The sequence below is a fragment of the Betta splendens genome, chromosome 13, assembly GCF_900634795.4.
Source record: "Betta splendens chromosome 13, fBetSpl5.4, whole genome shotgun sequence".
Classification (NCBI taxonomy): Eukaryota; Metazoa; Chordata; class Actinopteri; order Anabantiformes; family Osphronemidae; genus Betta; species Betta splendens.
This window is the reverse complement of record NC_040893.2, coordinates 15,449,816-15,474,459: the sequence shown is the minus strand read 5'-3', so window position 1 is coordinate 15,474,459 and position 24,644 is coordinate 15,449,816. Positions and strand designations below refer to the sequence as shown.

General features: G+C 46.8%; 3 protein-coding genes across 4 annotated transcripts; 2 read left to right on the top strand and 1 right to left on the bottom strand.

Moving 5' to 3' along the window:
* The first annotated feature begins 903 nt into the window (after positions 1-903).
* farsb (phenylalanyl-tRNA synthetase subunit beta) lies at positions 904-10,396 on the top strand. The gene is made up of 18 exons (XM_029170584.3): positions 904-1,048; positions 1,464-1,519; positions 1,708-1,862; positions 2,040-2,112; positions 2,198-2,313; positions 2,647-2,797; positions 2,882-2,990; positions 3,164-3,234; positions 3,315-3,376; positions 3,664-3,715; positions 3,828-3,889; positions 4,027-4,234; positions 4,332-4,412; positions 4,497-4,589; positions 4,940-5,057; positions 5,357-5,509; positions 9,040-9,187; positions 9,484-10,396. The coding sequence occupies exons 1-18, from the start codon at positions 991-993 to the stop codon at positions 10,244-10,246; spliced, it is 2,529 nt and encodes an 842-aa protein (XP_029026417.1). The 5' UTR covers positions 904-990; the 3' UTR covers positions 10,247-10,396.
* A 482-nt stretch (positions 10,397-10,878) lies between these two features.
* Positions 10,879-17,288, bottom strand: sgpp2 (sphingosine-1-phosphate phosphatase 2). 2 transcript variants are annotated; one of them, XM_029170586.3, is made up of 5 exons: positions 17,067-17,288; positions 16,413-16,574; positions 12,884-13,063; positions 11,561-11,650; positions 10,879-11,475 (listed from the first exon to the last, which is right to left on the bottom strand). In XM_029170586.3, the coding sequence occupies exons 1-5, from the start codon at positions 17,286-17,288 to the stop codon at positions 10,927-10,929; spliced, it is 1,203 nt and encodes a 400-aa protein (XP_029026419.1). In that variant the 3' UTR covers positions 10,879-10,926. The 2 variants fall into 2 exon arrangements, with proteins under 2 accessions (XP_029026419.1, XP_029026420.1); XM_029170587.3 differs by having other exon boundaries at positions 17,074-17,183.
* A 1,203-nt stretch (positions 17,289-18,491) lies between these two features.
* On the top strand, positions 18,492-21,094 carry LOC114867694 (E3 ubiquitin-protein ligase rnf152-B). Its single transcript, XM_029170589.3, has one exon. The coding sequence runs from the start codon at positions 18,501-18,503 to the stop codon at positions 19,269-19,271; it is 771 nt and encodes a 256-aa protein (XP_029026422.1). The 5' UTR covers positions 18,492-18,500; the 3' UTR covers positions 19,272-21,094.
* The last annotated feature ends 3,550 nt before the right edge of the window (positions 21,095-24,644 follow it).

Here is a 24,644-nt window from a genome sequence, read left to right as displayed (position 1 = left end):
CCATTCATAACCATGAAAACAATCCTTGACAACTCAGACTAAAGTAGTTGACTACTGACAGGTTCAGTTTTTACATAAACTCATCACTCCAAGGTTAAAGACAAAGGAGGGTATATTTTTATTGCGAGCAGCCATTATATCTTTATTTTTTGTTTAGAAGGTCTTTCATTGGACGTTTGTTTGGTTTAACTACAGTAGAAGTACCTCATATAATTTCAAGAATGCTGTGTGCACCTTTTTAATGGTGACCTTTGGATTGTATGCATGTAGAAGCTATGAAGCTGTGAAAGTGTGTGTCACTGGCAGTATGTTGATTCACGCTGCAGCATCCTGCGCAGTGAGATATTACTGAAATGGCAAATCACTTGTCTGTATAAAAGCTGTATAAAAACGCTGTATAAAAGAAATGGTGACATGTGTCTCGTTGCCTTTCTACAGTATTTGGGTTGTAATTATTGTCACAGCCATTATTTACCCAGTTATGTCCATCGCCTCTGAGAAAATGTGGTCTCCAAGCAACTTTTAGAGATTTCAACCTGACCTTCACTATAAACACTGAAGTTTCCCTTCAGTTAATTGATGTGTATACCATCTGTTCTTATTTAGTTCTCAGTTGTCTGTTTCACCCCACATTTACCGGATTAGGTGGTTAAGACAATACATTTGTAAATATATTCCACTGCGTGTAATTTCAACATACATTATAACATTATAGCACATAATTGTTACGGCAATTTCCCCATCGCAGGACAAATACAAATTTTCGATAAAGGTTTTCTAACATATAAGAAGCATATATGGAAAGCAAAACATTAAACAGCATAAAAGTAAATAATGAAGTACACATTAAATGGTTTCAACGATCTAACCTTGTATTATGAATATCGAGTTATTATTAAATTATTAACTTCCACTCAGGCACCGCGTCAGGCAGCTACAGCCGGCTGCTGGGGTCCTTCGCCACGGTGTTGAAGAGGATTAGCTGCTAACATGCCGACTGTCGGGGTGAAAAGGGATCTCGTTTTTCAAGCCTTGGGAAGAACATACAGTCAGTGATATATATATTATGTTTTCCAACACTTGAATTTATTAGTTTTTAGTTTTTTATGTTCAGTTTTGAATGAGAAAACATACAAAGTTGCATACTCTTCTAACTCATGCTCTCGTAGCTAGCTTATTAGTGGCTAACTTTCATTCACTGCCAGCTGGCATTACTGTATAAGTAAACATCTAAGAAATTATGTATATTAAATGCTAATTGCGATTACATCTTCTGTCCAACAATATGTATATATGCACTTATAAGTGCACTGATGTCGAAGATTTGCATCTGTCACGGTGATTGCATCATTTCCTTCAGTCCATTATCATTCAAAACTGATCGGACTGCTGATGGGACCAGGACTGTTAAAAAGTAGGAGCTAATTAAAGCTTCTTTAAATAATGGTGTTTTTTCGTCATAGCTGATGAGGAGTTCGACGAACTGTGCTTTGAATTTGGGCTGGAGCTGGATGAAATTGTAAGTAATCACTCCAAATAATGTAATGTCATACTGTTTCCTAATTCGTGACTCTAGTTAGTATAATCGTCTCATCACATATGTCTTTAATTTATCATAAATTGCAGTAAAATGAAATAACCACTCTATTCTATATTTGATTGTGAACTACATTGGTCTAATATTTCCCTGTTTTGCCTTTGAAACAGACCACAGAGAAGGAAATAATCAGCCGAGAGCAAGGTGACTCTAAAGCATCGGGAGCATCTGACATCATCCTGTACAAGATTGATGTACCAGCTAATCGCTATGACCTGCTCTGTCTGGAGGGGTTGGTCCGTGGTCTGCAAGTCTTCAAGAATAAGTAAGTGTTCTCCTCTCTGCCGCTGTGTACTATACAGCTTTTGATGCTACTTGAAGCTCCACCTGAGCAACATGCAGACAGGTTTTGCTTCTGTGACATTTGTTGTGTACTATGCTTTTCCATCATCCGGTGCATCCACATTTGCTGTTGCTACAGAAACTGTATGTTTTGTTACAGGCTGGAGGCACCTCGCTACAGACGCGTCAGCCCAGTAAGCGGTGAGACTCAGAAGCTGATTATCACCAAAGAGGTAAAACATTTTTAATGTTATTAATTTAGTTTACAGGACAATATCTGCATGATAAACAGTTGCTCTGTTCATTTAATCTTCATAGACAGCAGCGGTACGACCACATGCTGTGGCAGCAGTGTTGAGAAACATAACCTTCACACAGGAGCGCTATGACAGCTTCATTGAGCTGCAGGAAAAACTCCACCAAAATGTCTGCAGGTAACGCTCATGTGATATCTCAATATGTGAAACCTATATTGTTTACGTAAAAAAGGATCTTATAGGTTTGTGTTTGTGCTGTTACATACAACTGACAAGTGCGTTCAGTCTGTCAGAGGTGAATTTTCACATCATATTATTAAGCAGACTCACATAACAGCCATTTTACATTGTGTTTCCTATTTAAACATATTTCTTCATTAAATCTCATTTAGCCTGATGTTAGCACCACAACCTTATTTGAAAGCTGTTTAGAAAAATAAAGTTAGCTTTAAGTCACTGTATTGAACACATCTGCGTTTTTTGACTTAATTTCCTTCTTTCATTTTGTAGAAAGAGGAGCTTGGTGGCAATCGGGACCCATGACCTGGATACCATCTCTGGACCCTTCACATACACAGCCAAACCTCCTGGAGACATCAGCTTCAAACCACTTAATCAGACCAAAGAATACACAGCTACCCAGCTAATGAGCCTCTACAAGGTACACAGCTAGAAGAGCGGATGCTGGTCAGGTGAATATCTTGTTTTGTTTACTAACCCAGTGTTGCTCTCATGGTACTTACAGACAGACAGCCACCTAAAGCATTACCTTCACATTATTGAAGACAAACCTGTCTACCCAATCATCTATGACAGCAATGGAATTGTCTTGTCCATGCCTCCAATCATTAATGGTGAGTCCTCTTCCTGTCATCATTCATTTTCTTTTTCTGTTGCATCCTGTAGATATTTTTAAGGTTAGACCAACTGGCTGCTTGGCTTTTACAAAATGTCGTGTTTGGGTGAATCATTCTTGAGAGTCAAAGTAATAATGTCACTCACAAAAATGGTATGACCTTTTTTGTAGGGAACCATACAAAAATCACCTTAAACACAAAGAATGTATTCATTGAGTGCACCGCCACAGATCTAACCAAGGTAAGACGGGAAGAAGAAATAAGTCCAAGTTTTCACAGATGTCGTGGGAAGCTGACCTTAACTTGAACATGTTTCTCCAGGCAAAAATTGTCTTGGACATGATGGTGACCATGTTCTGTGAATATTGTGCACAACCTTTTACGTAAGTCACAGATCAGTTCTGATAACAACCGGTGGGGACTGTGTTTCTTTGTTAAAAATTTCAGGTAGAACAGGATAAACATGAAATTCAAACTGTTCAAACTGAAATCTTTTTTAAAACTCCCACATAGTTATGTCATAGAGGCTGTTCTCTATCATTCATCAAGTAAATCTAATTTTCTTAATGTCATTTTCCTCATAATTGTCTTGTTTTCCATACAAACATTGTAAAGTGGATGTCATAACTTTGTTTTTGCAATATTTTGGTTTTGCAATTATTTTTTTTAGAGTAGAAGAGGCTGAGGTGGTGTACCCAGATGGCAAAACCTGCAGATACCCAGTACTGTATTAACATCAGTCCGCTAGAAAATGTGTCATTTTTTTATATTAAATGGTTTTCTACTGATGACCTCTAATTCTCTGTTCTTGTTTGCTGGTGATTTGTGCTTCAGGAACTTGCTTACAGGACAGAGAAACTGTCCAGTGAGTTTGTCAACAAAAAAGTTGGCATCAAGTAAGTTTCTTGTACTTTATTTTGGATTTGTTTAGCTTTTGAATCTGCTAATAAATCTGGAAGCATAAGCAAACGCCACACAGTGCAGCGTTGCTTTTTTGGATTGTTTGTTTCATTGTTTGATTTTCGCCTTACAGTGAATCAACAGAGAAAATTGCCCAGCTGCTCACTAGAATGTGCCTGCGCTCCAAGGCTACTGGTGTTGGCGATGAGATCGAGGTTGAGATCCCACCTACACGATCCGATGTCATCCACGCTTGTGATATCATGGAGGATGCTGCCATCGCCTATGGTTTTAACAACATAATCCGCACCACACCGCGCACCTACACAATAGCCAACCAGGTAGTTGGGCCTGTTGTTGCTGTTTGCTGCATGTGTGTGTGTGTGTGTGACAATGTTGTCTCATCAACCGACACTTGTGTTTTTTTTCTGTTTACAGTTCCCACTCAATAAATTGACTGAGCTGTTGAGGCAAGATCTTGCAGCTGCTGGATTCACAGAGGCCCTCAACTTTGCCCTGGTAAACACAGAGAAACACAGAGACAAATGCTTAAATTATTTTTCTTGTAAGTATTGACGGGAATGTTTCCACTTTTTTCTTCAGTGTTCTCAAGAAGATATAGCAGATAAGCTTGGGAAGAAGATTTCAGAGACCAGAGCAGTTCACATCTCCAACCCCAAGACGGCAGAGTTTCAGGTAACACTGTAATATCACTCACACTTACTTGCTTGACATCAACAAAGTGACGAAAATGTCAAAAAAGCTGCCTCAAACTAAAAAGCTAGAAAATCACCTCAAACCTGTTTAAAACATTTTTCAAAAAAATATTATTTCAAACATTTATTATATTTTTCAGTAACGCATAAGTGTATCTGAAGCCTGGAGGACTGTAATCAGTATAATTTCTCCCATTTGTTTGTGCACAAAGTAAAAACCCAACCACTAACTGAATGATAAAGCTGTAGTCTTTCCAGAAGAGGGAGCTCTCTTTCTCTGGAAGAGGGTGCAGTCTTGTTTCCAACTAAAGTACTGAGTTTCTCCACCAGGTGGCGCGCACCACCCTTCTGCCAGGTTTACTGAAAACCATAGCAGCCAACAGGAAGATGCCCCTTCCTCTCAAACTGTTTGAGATATCTGACGTGGTGCTGAAGGATGAGACCAAAGGTAAGTGTATATAATAAAACGTACATGCACCTTTAGAAGTTGTTTTTGACTCATTTTGGACAGAGGTTAATAATAGCCAGTAAAAAACTGGCTTCAATGCATGAATGCAGTAAAACTCAGTTCAGCATTCATCATTTGTATTACAAGAAAATATGTCTAAAAATGTGTGTACTGTATAATACAGTTATACTTTCTGGCTGTTATATTTATGATAATAACCAATGTTTTTTAGATGATAAGTTTAACACTATTTCGTCCATTGGACTTACACATGCCCTCCTCCTCATCCCACCAACCAGATGTAGGTGCAAGGAACAGTCGGCGCTTCTGTGCAGTTTATTATAACAAGAGTCCAGGCTTCGAGGTCATCCACGGCCTGCTGGACCGAACCATGCAGCTGCTAGAAGTAAAGCCTGGCCGTGGCGATGGCTACCACATCCAGGCTTCAGATGGTATGAACTGATTGTAAACCATTTACCAGATCGATAAAAATGTGATCGCTGGATTTGTGCACAGACGGGTAAATCTGCATGTTTGTGTACAAGCTGCCCATCAGCTGAATCTGGGTCACATGAGGTTAAAAGGCAGGTTTTGTTGAGATTATGCAAATCCAGCAACTGCGCATTGCATTCGTTATCAGGGCATCGTGTGCGCCGCTTCACTGAGGGAGCACAGCTCCGATAGTAATTTCATGACTTCAACAGCTACACAGTTTACTGAACATGGTGAGAGTTTGAGGTTATTTTCTACAGTTTTTTTAATGGAAACTTACTTTAGAAACCTCACCTTCTGCTTTGTTTGGCCAAAGTATCTTACGCATCTAATAAGAGAATCCAAATCGCATTGACCTAAAATGTTCCTGTTGTCATTTTGATCAATATAAATCACAACTGTCACATCAGCACCTGTGGTGGTTCAAAAACTGTGAGCCAAGATCTCATTTGGATCAACTTTGCTTTATTTGAGTGTGCATATTTCCAAAATGTCAAAGTTTATTTATTGTGATTCCTTATGAATTAGATCCTTAGGACAACCTTGCTGCATCAGTGCTGGTCTGTCAGTACTTTTGATGGGGTTCATTTTGAAAGGTAGATTTACTTACTAGAGGAGAACATCAAAGTGTTTTTCACAGAGCAGTTATGCTAACCAGCGGTGACATGTGACTAGCCCAGCACTGGCTGCAAATGAAGCTGTTATCAGCACATAGACTCTGACTCAGGTGGGTTTCGTCTTTATGATGGCGCGGACCTGTTCCTGTGAGATTAGTAATCAGAATGGATCAACCTCGGGTCCTGAAGTACTGGAGTCCAATCAGCATGCATTTTAGCTCCCATTTTCCCAGAGAGACTCTCTGCCCACACGTTCCCTCAGCGCCCCTTGGCTTACATGCTCCAAGGTCACGCTGCAGGATACCTCCTCTTTCTCTGCCGGGCCATTCAGACTGCAAATCAATTGGCTCGAGTATCAGTGCATAAGAGCAGACAGAGAAGAGGATGAAGGCACTCGGGGGAGGGCAGGAAGAAATGACATGAGACTTGAGAGTGCAGATAAAACGGTGAGGGGGGGGGGACTGGGGAGCGACAGAACGACGGCTGGGGGCGTAAGCAAGAAAGGGCATGAGAGCGCGTACAGTCTGCAGTGTGGGAGAGTGACTGGGAGTCACGTCACCCACTGCAGTGCTGAGCAGCGAGACAGACTGGCACATGCAACACTCACCCACGGGTGCTTCGACTGTCCATCTGACAGGCACACACTCTTCACGGGGAACTGAAATGGACACGCCCTCACAGCGTGCTCCAATGCAGAACACACGGGCCACGCACCATTAGCCTAATCGCTCCTCCACGTGCATCAGCATGTCCTTAACCCCATTACAAGGTTATGACCCAGCGTAAGAGTTCACCTGAGACACAGTGCAGCGGCAGTTCAGCTAACTCGCTGTCACTGCCAGCAAATGGGGCGAGTGGCTGAGGGAATACACGTCAGCCGAGTTTCCCCCACTTAGCGGAGGGAAAGGGATGAAATGACGAGTCAGGGGATCAGAAGTGGAGGAAGAAACCACTTAAGAGACAGATGCCTGTGTTTCACTTAACAACTGTGTCCAATGCAAGGTCTTGGCCCATGTAGCATTTGTTAGGAAACAGACTAAGTTTATGTGAAGCTTTTTCTCCAGAGACAGGCCTCCAGTTTTGGGCCCAGATAGATTTTAGAATCAAAACACAGGCGTCCACTTGGAATGTTTCAAGTCAGACCTCACCTTTTTTAAAATCTGTTTTTGTTCAGGCTTACGCCTGAGGAGGATAACATAGCTAGCTGCTTAATGTTCCCCTGCTTGAAAAACAACTGCTGTGGCCAAAACACATCACTCTAAGGTTGGACCACAACAGTAAAGTTGCAGTAACTTAAAGCCGAGTGAGCTGCAAATTCAGGGGTTTTGTCTCCTGTGTCGTTTTTTTGTTGAGACCAGCAGCTGCTACTGTTGTTTTCCGTTGCCTGCGTGCATTGTATACTTGGGTGTCATGTTGCCAAGGCTTAGTAATTATTGTAAGCAAAACATTATTATCATAACCGACAAAGACAGTGGCCAAATCCACAAATACAAAAAACTATTATGAACTGGAAATATTCCTTAGTGGGGTCACACCAGTTCTGACACTTGTTAATTAATCACACAGCCGTTGAGCGTTTTAAGATCAGTCATAAATATGAAGTGTTTTTTTTTTTCCTTTTGATAGTAAACTGCATTTTTACATTCACATCAGTTAGACAAAACAGCACATTATCTATCAACTGGGGTGAAATTTCACTTGGAGCTTATTCAGCAGCATGAAGCTACGTAGGACCTCTGTGAACTAAAATCGCATTAGGTGCAATGGCAAAGTGATGGCAGTGTCAGCCAGCTATACTGGTTTTCTGATGCTGACTCTCCTCCTGCTGGAGGCTCAGCTGGAAGTTGGAGGCGAGTGAGCGGAAAGTGTCCTGAATCAAGTGTAGGATTTTCATTGACTGATTGGTTATTTAAGATGTGCCAGAGCTATTTATATCGTTGCCATGGCATCCCACGCATGATATAAGTGGGTGACGCAAGCGAATACACCTAATAGATAGAGGACTGTGCAGCTAAAGTAAATGGCAGAATTTCCCAGCTTCCGTCGCCTCCTGCTTCACTCGTACAGTTGAAAGTGAAGTCCATGTGCTCTGTGAGCCTTCATCTAGGCTGATGAGGGAAACTCTAAACAGGAACCCATTAGCCAGGCAGCGTGGGAAGAAGCAGTGCACTGTGGGACAATGCCCATGTCTCAGAGTGTGGGGCTGTTGTCATGGCAACCAGTATCTCGTTAAATCTCCGGCACGTCCATCTTTCTGCTTGCGCGTCAGTGTTTTCGCACAAAGTGAGAAAATGCCTCTCGCTGCGACGAGGAGTATTTTCATCTCCGAACTGGTTTATATTTAATGTACTCCTGACTCTTACAAACATCCTGTGCCATCTGACTTTAACCAGAAAGAGGAATGCGTGGTAGGTTTCAAATTTGTTTAGGATAATGAATGTAGAGTCGATTATTATTAAGCAATGTGGGTGAACACACTATTATCCAGAGAATCAAGGAAGAAGAAAGGCAGCACAATACCACCCACACAGTGACTCATGATCCCTGATGCATGCAACAATCACCAAAGCTGAGCTCTTGATTAAAAGTATGCCAATAATACTTTAGTTATACACATCGGAGCGTGTGTACATGTAGCAGCTAGCAAGAGGCAGAAGCGCGATCCAAGAAACTGCGAGATCCAACACATGGCTTGTTAGATAGTAACACACTGCTCAAAAATAGTTTGTCAGGAGACAGATTGCAAACAAGTTGGAAGTGGAAATGATAAGTGGATGTAAGTAAAAATGAGAGGGTCGGTCTCATGTACATGTTCAAGGACAATATTATGTATTTGGAAGTGAGGTAATGATTTTTTTCCCCCTCTCTCTTAGATCCCGTCTTCTTCGCTGGCCGCTGCGCAGAGATATTTGCCCGAGGGAAGAGCGTGGGGCGTCTCGGAGTCCTCCACCCGGAAGTCATCAACCGCTTCGAGCTGACCATGCCCTGCTCCGCCCTGGAGATCGACATCGAGCCCTTCCTGTGATTTCACCTTCCTACATCTAAAGCCATACTCAGAATAGACGTTCCACGTGCACCAATCTATGCCGCATCCCAATGTGGAGTCATTATTTTGTATCAGTAACAAGGCTGTTTACACTAATGCCACAATAATTAAAGATTAACAAGACTCCACTGTGTTGGTGACATGATTGGTGGACTCTGTGTGTGGGCTTGTACATGCATGTCTGTTTTTAATTTAGTTTACTCGTGCCTTGGGGTTAGTGCATGTTAATTAAACGCAGTGACTCATTGCTTTGTTGCCTTGGTTCTTCCAGTGGCCACACTGCTGAACTCCCACTCACACACGACGTCCCCATGCAGGAGGTCACCGGGCACAAGTTCCCCCCGCGAGCTCAGCCCCCCCACCCAGCTTCCACGAATACTGTGTTTGGTGACCTGAGCACACCAGCCGGCGTTAAGGCTCTCAATGACTTTCTTTCGGACAAGAGCTACATGGAGGGCTTCGCGGCGTCCCAGGCCGACGTTGCAGTGTTTGACGCCGTTGCCTCCGCGCCCTCGCCGACCTTCTGCCACCTCCTGCGCTGGTACAAGCACATCGCGACGTTCCAGAGGGAAAGAGCCAGGCTGCCGTCAGCCAAGAGGCTGTTTATCCTTCCAGCCACTCCCCCTGCCCCCACAAACGACACCAGCGACGACGACTTTGACCCGTTTGGCTCAGGCGACGAGGCAGAGCGCGCCGAGGCGGCCAGAATCAAGGAGGAGCGCCTGGCCGAATACGCCGCCAAGAAGTCCAAGAAGCCGGCGCTCGCTGCCAAGTCCTCCATCCTGCTGGACGTCAAGCCCTGGGATGACGAGACAGACATGGCCAAGCTGGAGGAGTGCGTCCGCAGCGTCGGCATGGACGGGCTGCTGTGGGGGCAGTCCAAGCTGGTCCCGGTGGGCTACGGCATTAAGAAGCTCCAGATAGGCTGCGTGGTGGAAGACGAGAAGGTGGGCACAGACCTGCTGGAGGAAGCCATCACCGCCTTTGAGGAATATGTTCAGTCTGTTGACGTGGCTGCCTTCAATAAGATCTGAATCTCAAAAGGCACCGGGTTTTTCTGGTCGTAGTACAAAACATTTTCCGTATTTGTAAAGTAATAACCAAGCAACAGAATCGGCATTTATTATGCATTTCATGAACTACACAGAATCCTGCCTCAAACTTCAAATAAAGCCTAATCTTGATTCAGTGCCCACATGTCTTTAGGTCTGCATTCTGAAGTACACACAGGTACAATGCTTTCATATTCAGGAGACTGTTGCAGCCTCTGCCTCCTATATATGAAAGAGAGCTGTGCAGATAACAAGCAGTCCTGCAAATTAAGTGTGACAGGTGCCCCAGGATTCCTTCAGACTCCACTGTAGCAAAGGCAGATTTAACGCTTCCATCTCTGCTTGGCGCGCGGACGACCTCCGCTGACTGGGCCTTTCCAGAACCGCCTGTGTTAACGCCGCCGCCTGCTTAAACAGGTTTTCTATTCTCGTATGAGCTTGTGTGGCTCAAGGTGGATTTGTGCTTTACTGTAATATCCGGTACAGCGTTGACAGACACAGCTGATAAAAGATCAGATGGAGACTGAGAATGTAGTTTTCAGCTCGTTATTGGAATCATTCATTCGAACGTATGAAGTAGTTGGTGCATAAAAAAAAGTAGATGCTCAGTGAAATAATTTAAATAATATTTAAATTTTCAATTTAATGCAGCTACTGTCAAGTCACAGCAGTCCCAGCAAGATAAAAAATCTATTGACCAGTATAGAGTTGACAAGTCCAACAGTTGTATATGTAGCAAATTTATACGGCACTTCAATCTCCCGTCGTTTTCTGGCACCTTCCTCTTCGTGTTTTGGCACTTTGTACCAAAAATACAGCACCTGCAGACTCAATGTTTTCATAATCTGCCGTGTTCCCACCAATGCCACTATTCCCAAAGCGGAGCGGGCAGCGCCTCGTAGCAGTGCGTCAGTGGTCAGCGCGGGCAGGGCTACAGGCAGCGCCCCCTGGGGCTCGAAGGCCGGCCCCAGCTGGTGGTCCACCCAGTACCCGACGGAGCACCCGGCGGCCGCTCCCAGGATGGTGGTGGTGTCCCCGCGTGTGGTGCTGTAGTGGTCCAGCTCCGGGTACGTGTAGCTGAGGACGAGGGGCAGCACCAGTCCCACCACGGGGGACGCGGCGCTGCTGAGCTGGAAGCGGTCGAAGGCGTCCCAGTATGGATAGGTGAGGAGCAAGATGGCGGCCGAGATCAAAGCCCCGGAGATGACGTCCTGCAAGAAGGAGGAGGTCACAGCGTTACCAGCAGGTGCTGCATCTCATCTCTGTTTAATGTTACCGGTGCAGGGAGGAGCTCACCAGAACGGAGTGCATGCCCGTGTAGAGCCGGCTCAGACACACCAAGGACGACAGCGTGGCCGCGACCAGGAGGCCCAGCTCGAACGGGAACTGGGGCACACGCACGCACAAGCACGCGTCGTCAAAAAAAACCCTCTCCTGCTGTAAGTGATTCAAACCTGCGCAGTGTCATTGGTCGCATGGCTAAAATTCTGCACATTCCTCTCTGTGCGGATAAAACAAATGACGGCCTCATCCATTCGTCAGTCGTCTTAATGTTGACGCGTCGCTCCTCTTCTATTCTGCCCCGTTGACGTACTGCCTGTCATCAAGTCACTCGCTCCTTTATTCCTTTACCTATGACGGCAGGTTTTGTTCCCACCTCTATTTCAATAACACTGAGAGGAGAGGCCTTGTGTATTCATTCACCTCCTCCATCCTCCCCTCCTCCCTCCCTTTTTTTCCTGTGTCCTTTCCTGTCTTTTGCAGCTGGAGGCCCATTCACTGGTAGTTCATGAAGAGAGGTTTCTTAAGAATAGCCACAAAGGGTGCCAGGGACAGGAGGGGGTCACTCTGTGATTGACTGTCGCGACCTCTGACCCGCTCCGGGAACGGGCCGAGTTGCCCCGAGGCCTTGTGGTTATTCACAAGCCTCTTCAACAGCCCGAGTCCTCTGTAGCTGTGCTCTTTAGAGAATCCTTGGGGAATGTTGGGCCGTACTGTACGCGGGTGTTGACGTGATTACTATGACCTTGCGAACAGCAAACTAAAAAAAAAAAGTGAGAACGAGCTGATCTGACAGAAAATCGGTCTGACCGCTTCAGAGGCCACGAACTACAAATTGACAGATTTACATTCACCCGGTTCTTCATTAAATCACGGCGCTTGATTAAGACAGTGCACCACTGAGTGTTAGACTGACTTGGCAGAAGTGTTGGAGAGAATGAGACCAACAGTCGCAGAGAGGAGGAGGAGGCGGAGATGTGGACTGACAGAGATTTACTCAGGTCCAGTACATCAGGCGGCCAAACAGCAGCTCCACGGGTGCGCCCGATTGTGACTGATGGCGAATGCTGGCCCCGCCCCCCCGCGCCCTTTGTCCAACGGCTCTGTCAGGGCTCGGTGATGGACAGGGGCACCACTCCCTTCATCCCACTCAGCTCCTGGTGAGTTAACGGTCACCCACAGACCTACGTTGACTCGAGCCTCTCGTGCAGATCAGCTAATGCAACTTGCCCTGCTAGTCGTCAACGGCAATTTAGCTACAGCGCTAATGAAGTGTCAGAATTACAGTTACATAAGGGGTTGAATCACTTTATTTTAGTCACAGGCGGCGGTGCTCACCTGTATCCTCGGGGGGGCACTCAGCAGGAGGGTGAAGGAGATGGCAGTGGCAGCCATGGCGTGAGTGGACGGGAGGCCGTACTCGGCATTAACGCGCATCTCCAGCTTGACCACGGGCGGCGACCGGGGGCGGGGCAGCTTCAGCACGTCCTTCATCACCTGGCCCACGTACATCACCACCTGAAACGGAGAGCGGGGCTCGTGAGCGCGGAGCCGCCCGTTCACGGGGTCCCGCGGCTGCGGCGTGAAGCTGGGCGGCGGGAGATGGAAGATTATAAAATAATAAGTAGAGGAAGTGAAAATCCTGATTAAGCTCTAAACCAATACACACTCTCATGAATAAGTAACCGCTGTTCCCACTCCACAAAAAACAGAGAGGGAGCTAAAAACCTGAGTGGATGCGGTCCAGACGCTGCAGTCACACAGTAACAGTCTATTGTGAGAAACTGAGAATTGCAGAAAGGTTTGCTGACACCGCGTCTTGAGACGGTGTAGTGAGACAGAGACACAGTCAATGCAAGGTGTGTGTGCGTGTGTGTGTGTGTGTGCGTGTGTGTGCGTGTGTCCTGCTCCTATTCTCTTTCATGAGATCCCCAGCGGCCCTCGGAGGGGCAGCCTGCTCCAGCTTCAGGTTTATTTAAAGCTCGGCGTTGTATATTTAATGAATGGCTGTCTTAGCCCGGAGCTGGGAGGCAGCGCAGCGAGAACGGAGCAGGACACTAATGTGTGTGTTTAAGGGAGAGAATGGAGAGGCTGTTATTAACATCTCTACCGACACTGTAATCAGAAAATGCTTGTTACCGTGGTAAGAAGTGCAAAAGTGAAAATGCTGAGAGAAAGGGACGAAATCACAGTTTTTGGACCAACACGTTATTCATTATGAATCTTGGTTCAGAAGCAGAAGTGTTGTTAGCGAGCGTCCGGATTCAGATTTGCTCAGATCGAGCCAGCACTCGATGCCGCCTGAGTCACGGTCGGCGTTTGGACCATAGCTTCGCTCGGAAATGTAAGAACTGCAACAAATCTGCCCACACACAGCAGGACATCCTCATACGTGAGTGACTGCAGGAGGTGCACGAGTGAAGAAGCCCAACGAGGCTCATGCGACGCCTCCTGATTCTCTGGCCTGATTCTTTCAGACGTTTCTCTGGCGCGGATTTTCCGACCAACTCTCACCAGAATAGCCACACCTACTGGTCATGACCCGGACCAGTTCGGACAACACGTCCTGTCCCCTTTAGACTTGCTTTGTTGCACTGTTACAGCTTTAAACCTCCCGGCAATAATGTTCTGTTCTTTTCCCGATCTAGAACCTGTCATCCTCTGGTCCTGTCTGGATATTGATTTGGACCCAAATGGGCGGCACCGAACAGAACATCTGACCCAATCCATGCCCCATGACTGTGTATTCATACAACAAAGCACGCTGTCCAACCCAGTGAAGTATGCACCACCATCGCTAGCGCTAGCCTGGTGGGACACACCCTCCTCCCTCCACACAAACATCACATTCAACCGCCTCAAGCACTGAAAGCATCACAGTGTATCGCTTTTAGTCTTATTTAGCATGAGACGCATCAAAGGGCCGACCCCGGCGCAGTCTGGTCGCATCGAGGGGAGTTAAAGGCAGACAGTAGAGCTGTGAGTGTGTGTGTGTGCGTTTGAATGAAAGAGTGTATTGATCGAGGCTGGGGAGATTTGGACTTTGATCAGTCAACATGTGGACCAGAGTGTGTGCGGCTGCGGTGATGGGCGTGAGGGTTTACTGCACAGGTCACTGTTTGAATAGAGAAGCACAGGGTATCTCTGCTGTTGTGCAGCTTAATTAAACAAGAGTTTATAGCTGGAGGTGTTAAAGTGTGTGTGTGTGTGTGTGATGCAGATCCACCAGGGAACTGAAGGATATGGTTACGACAACAGAGAGAGAGAGCTCCTCTCAACATTGTCAGAGAATAGCCCATTTCCATGTGAACAGTAAAGCCATTAGAGGTTTTCTAATAATACACAGGCTATTTCGGAGTCGTGCTGCTGCCCACTCTCCTAAACGGAGAAGTGCATAATAGCATAATATGATGATGGAGGAAATAAGCCAGATCCCCACCGCGTGGTTCCTGCTATTCACTGAGACGGAAGCAAATCCTGTTGATCTGCAGGACAGCGTCCGAGTGGAGCTCATAGTCGATACACGCGCGTGTGCGAGGAATGATGATTTCATGCTATTTTCATGGTGAGGAAGTTAATGGGTTTTAGAAAAAAAATAACAGTACGCTCGCATGAAAAAGTAATGGCCTGTGCTCCTTTTATATACGACCACGATCCTACATGAAAACTATTTGGGGCTTCGTCCTTTGTGTCGTTGTGTGAAGTAACGCTGAAGACATTCCAGGTAACAAAGCAGGTGCTCACATAACATGACATACTCACATAAAAGCAGCGCTACAGTAGAACCTCACAACACGGCTTTGGAATTCATGACCATATGGTCGATGACGGTCACTGTTTTCTAAGTCAGCCAAAGTCACCCTGAAAGTCCAACCAGCAGAAGGTGGTGAAGGTCACGGAGGTGCCTGACTGTGTGTGTGTCGTGTGTGTGTTTGTCATTAACGCTAACGCTGCAGTCGTCGTTTGCATGAACGCACTCGGGTTCGTGGGCGCGAGGATTAGCCGAGATTCCACCGCGTGAGGAAGACGGGAGGGGGGGGGGGGGGCAAAGAGTCCTCTGTGAACCTTAAATAACTCCATGAGCACAATGACAGGGGTCCCGTTAGGGTCCGAAGTGCAGGGCGACGCGCCCCGAGGGCTGACGGGACCAAATGGTCCAGAAAGAGCAAGCTCAGAGCGGTGATGAGGCCTATAAAACACCCTGCTGCTGGAAGGGGGGGGGGGGGGGGGCAGTGAGGCTGGTAATGTCTGACTGAAGGGAGGGCAATGAGTGTGTTTAGTAGGCTGTGTGTGTGTGTGTGTGTGTGTGTGTGTGTGTGTGTGTGTGTGTGAGGAGTTCACACAGGGGCCCGGTGCAGCAAAGATGCCAGATGAATGGCATCTCTTCCCCTGAGGGACCCAGCGCGGGGTTCAGACTCAGGGCGCCCACCGAGCGCTCGCGGCAGCGACACAAAGGCCACAAAAACACGCCACACGCACTCCGGGGGTCAGGTTGGACGCCTGTCTGTCTCCGTCTGTCTCTACAAGTGTCAAACGGGCTCCTTCTGGGATCACGTCTGGCATGTTTGCAGGGCCTCTTGTCATCATGTGCCGGATTATGGCAGGATACACATCTGAAGGGGGAGATTGTGATCTTTTTTTTTTTTTTTCCCACCACTGACGTGTCCTCGTGCACGGCCGGTCATCGTGTCACCGTCCCCAGTCAGGCCCGGGGACGCGGGACGGGACGGTGTCAGAGACGGGTCAGCGGAGGGGGGAGGAGGGGGGGTGAAAGGAGGGTGAAAGGAGGGTGAAAGGCGACGCGCGGAGGACAGGAAGAGCGGCGGCGTTGCGGGGACGTCGGCGGCGGCGCCGCGCTGTGACTCACGGCCCACATGTTGACGAGGCGGCGGCACAGGAAGGGGTCCAGGTGCCAGTGGAGGCACGGCAGGCAGGTGATGTAGAAGACCTCGTGCCCCAGGCCTGCGGAGAACAGGAAGAGGAAGTGCAGCAGCCAGTTCCTCACTCGGTACCGAGGCCCGTCGGGTCCCTGCAGAGGACAAAGCGCCGTCAGCTCCTGTTTACATGGGAGATTAAACGCCTCCGCATGTTTGAAGACACTCCTTCCCTTCGTCATGATCATCAATGTTAGCGCTTCTCAATACGAGCAAGTCTATCACTAATGTCTCCGCTCCGAAAACAGTAACTGGCTTCATTGTATCTTCATCTCAGTTGCATGAAGAATGTAAATATCAACAGAGGAGCTTTGTGGGGACAAGGACGCAGTCGCTGACAGACACCCAGACAAACGGGAAAAGCCAGTCACACGTCGGTTTGCGCAATGTGTATATAAAGCTAGAAACTATACTTCCAGCACGTATTAATCCTACAGCGTGAGATCCAACCCCAACCACAGTGTTTGTTCCTCCTGATGCAATCTTTAGGGTTGTGGGAATCAAATTAAAATGGTTTATATCCACGCCGTCCGTGGTTTTGGTCTCTAGCTTGATTCAATTAAACGCAATGAAGACCGTGCACTAACCGCACACCCATTCGCCTTGTGTTCGTAGTTGGAGTTCTTGTCCTGGTGGTCGCATGCTCGCTTCCGCCGCTCGCGCGGCTCGTCGGCGCACACGGGAGCTGCCGCGGGCGCGGCCGCCCTCCCGCCGCCGTGATGCGCGCCTTCGACGAGGTGCAGCCCGCAGAGCCTCTGGAACCCGGCGACGAGCTCCGAGTCGTCGAGGTACGTCAGGAGCTCCAGCATCTCGGGCGGGGAGGACACAGGAGGACGGGGAGCTCGTCGGTGTGGACGTCTGCGGCCGGAAACTCGGGGACAGGTGATCGTGCGAGGTCTGAAGCGCTGAGCTCAGGTGAGACTGGAGACGCGCCTCAGGTGTGCGCACGGGGAGGGGCGGGGCGAGGAGGGGGCGGGGCGGGCGGGGCGTGGCGCGCAGGCTTCAGCGGCAGTAGCTGGTTCCACCGCAACCTTTGTACTGGGATAGTGCAGGTTTTATGACAAAGTATTTACAGTATACGGAACTAAGATGTGTTACATTTCCGCAGTTGTTAAGTGTCGGTGTCTCTTTGTTTCCTGTTTCTGTTTGACGCCTGTAACAAGGTGATCGGGAACCTGAAGCATGGGATTCAGCATTATTCCACACAAGATGAAACAAATCCATAAAAGAGAACTAAATCATTTATTTTTATTGGTCTGACTCCACTTTTGAGTGTTTTTAATTGGCTGAGCAGCTCCGATCATTTGGAGTTATGATAATAAACAAACTTTCCTCCAAATATTTAGAATATGCAAAGAAAAAAGGTTTCAGTTTTGAGATGAATGTTAAAGGGCCATTCACGCAACAGCTCAAACTTACATGACCTCGTGACTTCCTTCATTCTGTACTTGTGTCTGTATACACTCCGTTTGAGTGGACGTTTTGATGGTGTGTGTGTGACTCTGAACGCTCCACAGGAAACAGTGAATTGACGCCACCGTTTGACCAAATCAGAGCATCCTTTTGTCTAACGTGCTCTAATTGTGAACGATGTCGTGGAACGAACGAAGCCCTGGAAACAACAACAACAACAACCAGAACAGCAACAACCACGCACTCCCTCTCTTTGCCAGGACTTCAAGGCGACGCGTCGCCGCCTCCCTCTCTGTTCGCGAGAAGCTCTGACTCCGTGGACGAGCCCTCGCGTCGGAGTTACCAGCATTACATCATCTATTCCCACGCAGCCCGACGCGACACGGGCGCTTTTTAATATTTGAAGGGGACGCCGAGCATTTAGTCGAGCGGCGCGTCGCTCTTCGTAAAGGACGCGGCGGGGATTAGCGCGACACGTAAACAATGTCTGCGGGGACGGTGGCGATTGAATGAGCGGGGGGGGGGGGAGGAGGGGGGAGAGGAGGGGAGAACTGCACCGTCATCAGCATCTGTCCGCCAGCTCCCTTTGTGTTCACCGGAGAATGTGAATGGCGAAAGATGACATGGCAGAGGTAGATCTGGCATCAAACGGAGCGGAACCCCCCGGCGACGCCGCCTCGGTGTTCCCCTACGAGGAGTACGAATGCAAGATCTGCTACAATTACTTCGACCTCGACCGCCGCGCGCCCAAGATCTTAGAGTGCCTGCACACGTTCTGCGAGGAGTGCCTGAACACGCTCCATCTCCGCGAGGAGCGGCCATGGCGCATCAGCTGCCCCGTGTGTCGCCACCGGACGCCGGTGCCGGATTACCGGATACAAAACCTGCCCAACAACACCAAGGTGACGGAGGATTTTCCGCTCTACATCGACTCGGACCCCCTGCCTCAGGACGCGCTGCCGCCGTACCCTCCCCCGCTGCACCCGGCCCTCGTCGCGCTGCGCCGCGAGGAGGCGTCGGGGGCGTCCAGCGTCGGCCAGGCGAGCCCGTCCACCACCGTGTCCACGGCCACGACCCTCTCCCAGGACTCGGTGCGCTACGACAGCTGCCAGAGCTGCAAGCGCGTGGCGCTGACCACCGGCTGCGTGTGCGTGATCTTCTCCTTCCTGTCCATGCTGGTGCTGCTGTTCATGGGCCTGATCTTTGTGCACAGCCACAGCATCCCCCCGTCCCCGGCCGGACCCATTTGCCTGTCGGTCGCCAGCATCCTGGCCATGTTCTCCGTGGTCGTCACGTGGCTCATCTGCTGGCTCAAATACAGACCCGACCACGAGACAGGCCGCGCATCTGCCACCAGTAATTCGCGGAGGAACGCCTGATAGGGTGCTGACTGGGTATCGACGGTGTTGTGCTGTGTGATTGTGTACATAGTACTGGTAACAGACAGGCCTACTCGTGCTCCCTTTACCTTACTTTTTCTAGGAGTAAATCTCGCCCAAAATGGCCTTTTATCAGTATAGCAAACACCCAAAGGCCTTTATGTAGTTTGGAGCAATAGGCCGAAAGGACTCTTGATAATCTTTTCCGTAAATTATGCACTTGAAGTCGCTGGGCGTCAGTGAGGTAACGTCTTAGACCCCGGTGTTGGTCTGAGCTGTGTCTGGGTGGGTGGCTGAATGTGAAGTGCTCATTTCCAGGGTTTTCTCCCTCCCTCCGATCTTATTGTGCTAAATTATATGCATATTCCACTATACCACTCACTGTATGATAACTGTTCACGTCAGCTCACTCCTATAGCTCAACAAGCACTATGCTACTGTACAGATATTTGGCGATGTTCACTTTTCAGGTTTTCAGGTGACAGGCAGAGTTTTCGTTGAGGCTTCTTTTTTTTTTTTTTTTTTTTTTTTTTTTTTTTTTTATGAAAAGCCCCTGAAATGTGATTCTATTGTGAAGAATCCCCGGCTCAATGTGTAAATAGTTCACAGAGGAGCAGCGAGTGCGCTTTACCTTGTCCTGTGCACGGATGGCACCGTTTCCGCTGTCGCCGTGACAACTGCACCTCTTCCATGCAGAAGGGACCCAGGGCCGAGCTTGTGATTCTGCTCCTGTGTTTGGCTACTGTTTGTGTGCATGCTAGGCTACTGAGGGGACAGGGCGTCCCACGACTCGCGTGCCTCACCTCGTTGCTGAATGAAGCCACTCGTCACTGTAATCAGAGGCCTCCGCCGCTGACTGCTGTCGGCAGGGAGTTCCTCCGGCTGTCACATCACGTAAAAACAGGGTTTCCAACGTAGAGCACCTTTTTAAACTCATAAAGTGGTGGTGGGGGTTTGAAGAAAGGTCAAAAGATATGAGGCATAATCCATAGTTGTTGCTTTCAAGCTCAAGTTCACTTCTCTGCTTCCTTCCAAAGCTTCACTATAACTCATCTTTACATCCCATGAACAGCTTCTGTTCCTCATAATTAAGTCCTAATTAGACTCTAGGAGCTTCGAGAGATGACGTGGTCCTTCACGGAGCCAACTTGTTCACTGGCACAATGCAAATATAACTGTAACTTTATTATACTTAATATGATTCACTTCATGTTGGGTTTCTGCTCAGACATACAGAGCGGGGCTTTGTTGCGTAATCCAATTTTAGGCTGGAGTTAAAGGGGGCCGACCATGGGCAGGCTTTTTTATTCTGAGTAGTACTGTGAAGCGTTATTCTGTGTATGTATCTATTCAATTATTTATTTAAGAATGCGTTACCTTATTTCGGTGCAGCGTACAAACCCCCATGTTGACCTTCTTGTCGTGGTCTTCGCTCCCAGACCGTCCTTTAGTGAAGAATTTGGACGTGGTCGTGATTCCAACACCAAAGTGGTTTCATCAGAGTGCTCCCTCACTGCACAGGGTAACAACTGAACACTATATAAAATAACAACCCCCTCCAATCTGATGGCTGTGCTTGCTTCAATCATCCCGCTCTACCTTTTTCCAACTTCTTGCACTTTGACCCTCTTATTTGACACAAGTAACGGGGTTTTATGTAACAGTGTCGTATTTATTTAAGAGGACCTAGATTATGTTGTTGGTTTTTATGAGAACTTGTGGTTGTTGTTTAAGTAACAAAATGTATTTGCACAGAGAAATGTTCTTTATGTGCTGTTTTACATACATAAACACATTTCAGTAATAAAGGAAACATGAGTAAATACTGCATTCATCCTTTGTGTTCGTAGAGAAGCCAGCGGTGGATGGAGAAGCCTGACACCACGGCTCTACTTTAGCCTTCATCCTCTTACGTAACGACTGGTAATAACTTGAATGATATCCAACCTGACACATCCTGCTGTGCATCACACACGCCCCCTACTGGTAGACGCGGGTAGTACATGATGTGGGAGCGGAATCCCACCCCTCACTGACTTTTCATGTAAGACTATTTGTTTGTCTTCTGGTGGCTGAATCTTGATTGAAAGTAAATACATTTTTCAAAAATGTCCCGTACGCTGAATATCACACACCGAGATTTATCATGATGCTCACGAGTTTATACAAAACCCCCTTTGTGCTTGATTTAAATTACGCCATTGAGCAGCATGATTTCCTGTCATAAACAAGCAGAATAGATAAATCCTGTGTTGATTATTTACCGTCTAATCACTGGTTGCTATGTAGGACGTTGTAACTCGTATTAACCAAAGGTTTCATGCTCCATAAGTTACCAGTGTCACAAGTGTAATATAGCTGCGTATTTTCCTTCATATTTCCAGCATCGAGTAAACAAATCCCCGCGACCTGATTGGTCCGTTCATCGACACTGACGCCCATTGTATCACGGCGTAGCTACGTTTTCCAATTAGCTACAGTTACACTGATTAGTGGAGTTTGAGGCAACCGTGTGTGTACAAATTAGCCATGACAACAAACACTAATGAACTGTGAGGCTTCGCATTAAACACTGAAACCTTTTTGATACTACACATTTTCGTTCGTTTTTTCCCACACGTGCAACAGCAAAAACACATTAAGTTCGCTTTACTGTTCTTTACCTTGTGCCACGTTGTTGTCCACAGTTACATCCTCTGCTTGTTCACACCACGGCACCACGAAACCCTCACTAAAACTTTAAAACATGTGAAAACGGTGGCTTCTGCTTAAATAAACAGGGTTAATCATTTTTAAAAATAATTTCGTTGCCTAAAATAGTACTAAAATATAAGTAAAGTAAGAGTAAACAAAACTCTGAATTGCCTCAATAATGTGCTGTAATTTCTTAGTTTCTACAACTTCAACAATATTGTTAGAATATCATTATTATTTATGAGCAGCGTTTTCATGCCGTCGACCTGGTTAATTCTACCATTAAGGTAAGCTGTTACCTGAGATCGGTAGTTGATAAATTATAGCATGCTGTGTAAAATGATAATGTTACATGTGAAGGTTTAAACCAGAGTGTTGATGGGGAAAAAAACGGATATAAAATAATATTTGTGACTGGAATCAGTGTACATTTAACCCCTAATTCAGCCCCCTGCCGTAATTATTGCCCCAATACGTTAGACAGGGACTGAAACTAATTGATTGGACAAAATGTGTTTGTGTGTAACCTCCACGCAGCGCATGTGATGCAAGTAATTTATTTCTCATCAAGCCAGAGTTCTGACTTTGAATTTCATCCCCCGGTAATGGATTGGACACGGAGATTCTGTGTCGCTTTTAAAGAAAGGCAAGGCATGTATCATGTCTCTCTCTGTTTTCCATTTGCCCCCTTCAGTTTTTAGGCAGTAATATCCAATTTCAGTGAGATCAGTGGCGGTCCCAAATCGTCACGTTGGTCGGCATAAACACTGATGCGTGTTTTCGTTTTAGAAGTGAGCCAGTGGCCAACAAAGGCCAAGGGCCCAAATACTAACTCGCAGCTCTTAGTTTAACTGAAATGTACTGAAACTTCTAAAAATCCCGAATCACATGAGATCTTTTTTAGTCCCGCAAGCCTGTGGAGTCTGTAAACACCACTTACTTCATATAAACATATTGGGGGGTAATTATCTACTACAGTTTGGTAAATTAGCCATTACGCGTACATCTGTTCTATCACAAATGCAGACAATCACATACAAACTTATTTCCGCCCTCTTTGAAGCCTTGTTAGGAAATCTTGCAGCACGCATTCATCCCTGGGTATGATAATAATCTACCAGGAGATAATGACACCCTCTTTAGCAGGTGAAAGACCCCCCGTTTACCTCGCTTATTTTAAACCCAGCGTCCGCCCATTGTCCGCGCGCGTTTTTGACGGTAAACACAACATTTGAAGTGCGTTTTTCGCCACGTACGTTAAAAGAGGCGAATGTTAATTGAAAAGCTACTTAGCCCGTGGGACATCTCTTCCCAGCGTCAATGAAGGTGAATGACAGTGGCCGCGGTTGCCCCCTGCAGAGGCCTAGTAGCGCTCTATAGCGCATAGGTGAGCGATTGGGACATGAAAGGCTTGATCAGGTGCTTTTTAGCTTAGGCCTGTATGAGGCATGGGAATTTGGGGTCTTTTAGGGTTATTTTTACGACAACACGTCCATTTTCATATTTCTCACGTTTGACCATACACTATTTAGTTGTTTTCTGCCATAGAGCGCCTTCATTGCATATGAGCATTACACGGGGTTAAACTCCACCTGACTAATACTTTCTTGTGTCTAAAACCAAAGATTAAATTAAATTGATGAGAATTAAATTTGAATCAGGATGTTTTGCAGCAGAGCGGCATGTGGATGTAATTCTTTCACGAAACTAACTGGGACCGACTTTGAAACTCACACGGTGAGGACGGAGATGCCTTTCTCCGGAGGATGGACAGTGAAGTAAAACCAGCTTTTGTCTGATTTCAAAGCTCATGAGCGGAACCTTTGCTTCGGTGATTGATTAGGGACTGAGGGGTGCTGTGACCCAGTCAACGCCTAAAAAGCGGAAAGTTGAACTTTAAAAGGAACAACTCCTCGCGACCCTATTCTCTTCACAGGGCGGTGACAGTATTGATTATTAGACATTTGAGGATGAAAATACACCCTCCTCTCTATAGAGGCTCAGAGCTAGACCCGCTTTACGGCCGCCCTGGCGTCGTATCCTGCTGTGGCGCATGTCCCCCTTCAGACTGTTCTCGGTTGGCTGGTGCTCGGTCTGAAAACAACAATAAATTCCTAGGTGCACACGCTTTAGCACCATTTGTGTCATATATGAGACCATGGGGTGGAAACAAATTAGGGGTCGTGCACAATAGCATGCGTTAAACACTTGGAGAGGGCTTAGAAATGACTTTACGCACAGACTGGCGACACAAGTTGCACCAAATGAATCTCAACGATTATTATTATTGTTTCATCAGTTATGGGTAAAAACAAATCACCCGTCTGTCTGACGTAGAAATGGTTTCTAGTCTACTGTACCACTCAGTTATTAAGGACTAGTCTCTATACGTTCGAAATAAAGTCTTGCTTTATTTAATATCTTCCGATGGAGAACTAAGTAAACACAGTGGAAATGATGCTTTAAAAGAAAGCAGCCTTTGGGTGAAGAACTTTGGCCACAGCGCAGTCGTAACTTCTACGTGACAAAATGAGCAGCTATGAAGAACGAAGCTGAATTTGAACATGGAGCCACCGTAAAATATAATGTAAGAGACTGACGCAACTCAACTGAAACTGAGACTCAATTTCTTCACCTATTCAAAACTGTATTTTGTTTAAGAGCTTGTCCACCTACTTT